Raw genomic sequence first — 3,167 nt, forward strand, 5'->3', positions numbered from 1 at the left:
ACTGACCCTCTGACAGTGCGGCACTCCCTCAGTACTGACCCTCTGACAGTGCGGCGCTCCCTCAGTACTGACCCTCTGACAGTGCGGCGCTCCCTCAGTACTGACCCTCCGACAGTGCGGCGCTCCCTCAGCACTGACCCTCTGACAGTGCAGCATTCCCTCAGTACCAGGCTGGAGGTGGCAGAGACTGAAGTCACTGGGGACTGGTTAAATAGGGCAGTGGCGTTCACTCTCTGTCGTCAAGTTGGATTAAACGACAACTGGACAGACTGGGATGAGGTTTTTTTTCTGTTGGGAAGGAGTGAGTGTCTTTGAGCGAACTTTAGTTTCATCGTCTTGTTCCTCTGACAGGTGTACCTGCCCAGACGGTTTCCAGGGGAACACCTGTGCTACCAATATTGATGACTGTGAAGAAAACGCTTGTAGAAATGGTGCTACCTGTTTGGATGGAATCAGTAACTACACCTGCCTGTGTCCCCCACATCACACAGGTACAGGCAGTTACCTAGCAAGACTGACCGGCCTTGGCTACAGGCTACTAAAGAAAGAGCTGCATTTCTGTAGCACCTTTCCCAATCTCAGAACATCTGAAAGCTCTTGACAGTCATTTAAGTGCTTATGAAGTATAATCACTACCACAATGTAGGACAGGCAGCTACCAATTTACTCACAGCAAGCTCACACAAACACTCAGACACACACACACTTATATACACACATACACACACACACTTTCTTCACATACAGATACACTCACATACACAGACACACACACATGCATGCGCGCACACTCTCTCTCACTCTCTTTCTCACACATATATACACACACTCTTTCTCTCACACACACACACACACTCTCTCTCTCACACACACACACACACACACACACACACTCTCTCTCTCTCACACACACACACACACTCTCACACACACACACACACTCACACACACACTCTCACACACACACAGATACACACTCCCTTGACACAGACACACACACACGCACACAGATACACACTCCTTCGAGACAGACACACACACATGCACACACTCTCTCTCTCTCACATACAGATACACACACCAGTGAGATAATGAGCAAAGATATTTTTATGATATGGGCTAAGGGCCAAAAATTGGTTGAGGAGTCCAGATGTAATAACACCTTTCTTAAAAACTCTGTTAACTCTCTTCACGGATGCTGCCAGACCTGCTGCACTTCCCCAGCTATTTTTCTGTGTTTTTCCCAGATGTATCCCTGCTCACCTTCCAATGGGTCACCCACCTGATTGGGCAGGCAGGACCTGTCTTCAACCCTTCAGCTGAAAGACAATGCCTGTGGAAATGCAGCACCCCTTCAATCCTGCAGCAGGAGCATCAATGTCTCTGCACTTCTGACGAAGGATCACTGGACCCGAAACATTAACTCCGATTTCTCTTCACGGGTGCTGCCAGACCTGCTGAGCTTTTCCAGCAACTTCTGTTTTTGTCCCTGGAGTGGGGCTGGTTTGAACCCGCAAGTTTTAACACAGCAATGAGAGAGCACTACCCACTGAGGCAGCATTTCCACTCGCGGTGTGGGATACAAGGATGGAGTTGATTTGGAGGGTGGGAGGTGAACATTTCAGACCAGTGATATCCACTGTGTGGGTAAACAATTGTGTGCAGCACCTGTGAATGTTGGCTTTGTGCAGAATATTGTCTCCCCTGCTACATGCTGATTGCTGCATCCAACTCTGCACAAAGGCTTGGTTTGAATAATTACAAATTAGCAATTCCCTTCAATTAGACATTAGTCATCTCCAGCAGCAGACTGCTAATTAAGAATTAAGAGATGAGGAAAGCTGGCTCAGGAACCAGTAGATGTGCTGGATCAGTAGCTCTCTCTGTCCAGGAAATTAAACACACGATTCCCTCACCATCAGCACTGAGACAGCAGGGCGGATTCTCTAAGAGATTTCTCGCTCTCACTCTTATTCACATTATTTCTCATAATCACATCAGAAATAGCCATTTGGCCCATCAAGCTGCTGTGCTATTCAGTAAGATCACGACTGAGCTTCTACCTTCACCTTCCCACTCTGTTCCTTTATCTTTTCATTCCCAAAACTCTGCAATGTCAATCAGGAGCATACTCCTCGACTCGCTCTTGGTTGTGCTGAGAGGAGAGAGAATCTGAAGATTCACAGCTGCATCGGTGAAGAAATATCCCCCTGATCTCAGTCCTCAGTCTGCCCCCTTTACCCTGAGTCTGTGTCCCCAGGTTCTCTGATCTTCTGACAAGGGACAGGTTGTTGGGAGGATCACATCTTCTCAGTATCCACCCTGACAATCCCTTCGGGAATCTGAGATGTTTCAATTAGATCACACTTCACACTTCTAAACTCAGGCTGTGCCAAGTACACAGAACCTACAACCCCAAGGTGTAACCCCAGAGTGATGACTAATTCAAGGAAGCTGTTGCAAATAAAGTTTTGTGAGAGAAGGGGCGCTTTCAAAGAACAAAGAAGGTTGCATTTCCACAGCATCTTTTGCAATCTTCATATGTCAAAAAGTGTTTTACAGCCAATTCAGTACTTCTTCTTTCACTGCAGCAATGTAGCAACCAATTTGTACACAGTATGATCCCAGAAACAGCAATGTGTTGGTGATTATCAATTCTTAAAGATGTTGGTTGAGGAATAAATCCTCTGCTTCAACATACTTAGACCAAAGAGTGTAAACAGGACTCTAGTTCGTCACCTGCTTTGGAATAACAGTCTATCTGACAGTACAGCACTCCCTCAGTGCTGAGTAAGCAAGCATTTACCTACGTGTTATACTCAGGTTACTGGAGTGAGATTTGAACCCAGAACCACTTAGATCAAAGGGTGAGAGTGCTACACACAGAGCCACTGTTGCTCCAAAGCTGTCAGAAGCATGTTGTGGATGTTGTGTATGAGTTGCATCCTGACCCAGGTGTGACCCTGTTCTCTGTCTCTATAGGTGATCTGTGTGAGGAGGTGGTTGATCATTGCTCACCTGAGTTAAACCCGTGCCAGCAAGACTCCAAATGTGCAGTTACTGCCAAGGGGCTCAAGTAAGTAAAGCATTGGAACTAAAAAGATCTAATCAGATCAGACACTAACTGTATTATAGGTTAGTCACGGAATACGTTTAGGTTTTACGCA

General features: G+C 46.5%; 1 protein-coding gene across 1 annotated transcript in view; it reads left to right on the top strand.

Annotated features, from left to right (window-relative positions):
- Positions 1–3,080, top strand: part of LOC109937818 (slit homolog 1 protein-like) — a 200,427-nt gene extending 197,347 nt beyond the window's left edge. Inside the window, exons 30-31 of the mRNA XM_048609217.1 lie at positions 352–491; positions 2,956–3,080. Of these exons, the coding sequence (XP_048465174.1) occupies positions 352–491; positions 2,956–3,080 (265 nt within the window). The remainder of the gene's footprint in view (positions 1–351; positions 492–2,955) is intronic.
- The last annotated feature ends 87 nt before the right edge of the window (positions 3,081–3,167 follow it).

The sequence above is a fragment of the Rhincodon typus genome, chromosome 20, assembly GCF_021869965.1.
Source record: "Rhincodon typus isolate 14 chromosome 20, sRhiTyp1.1, whole genome shotgun sequence".
Lineage (NCBI taxonomy): Eukaryota > Metazoa > Chordata > Chondrichthyes > Orectolobiformes > Rhincodontidae > Rhincodon > Rhincodon typus.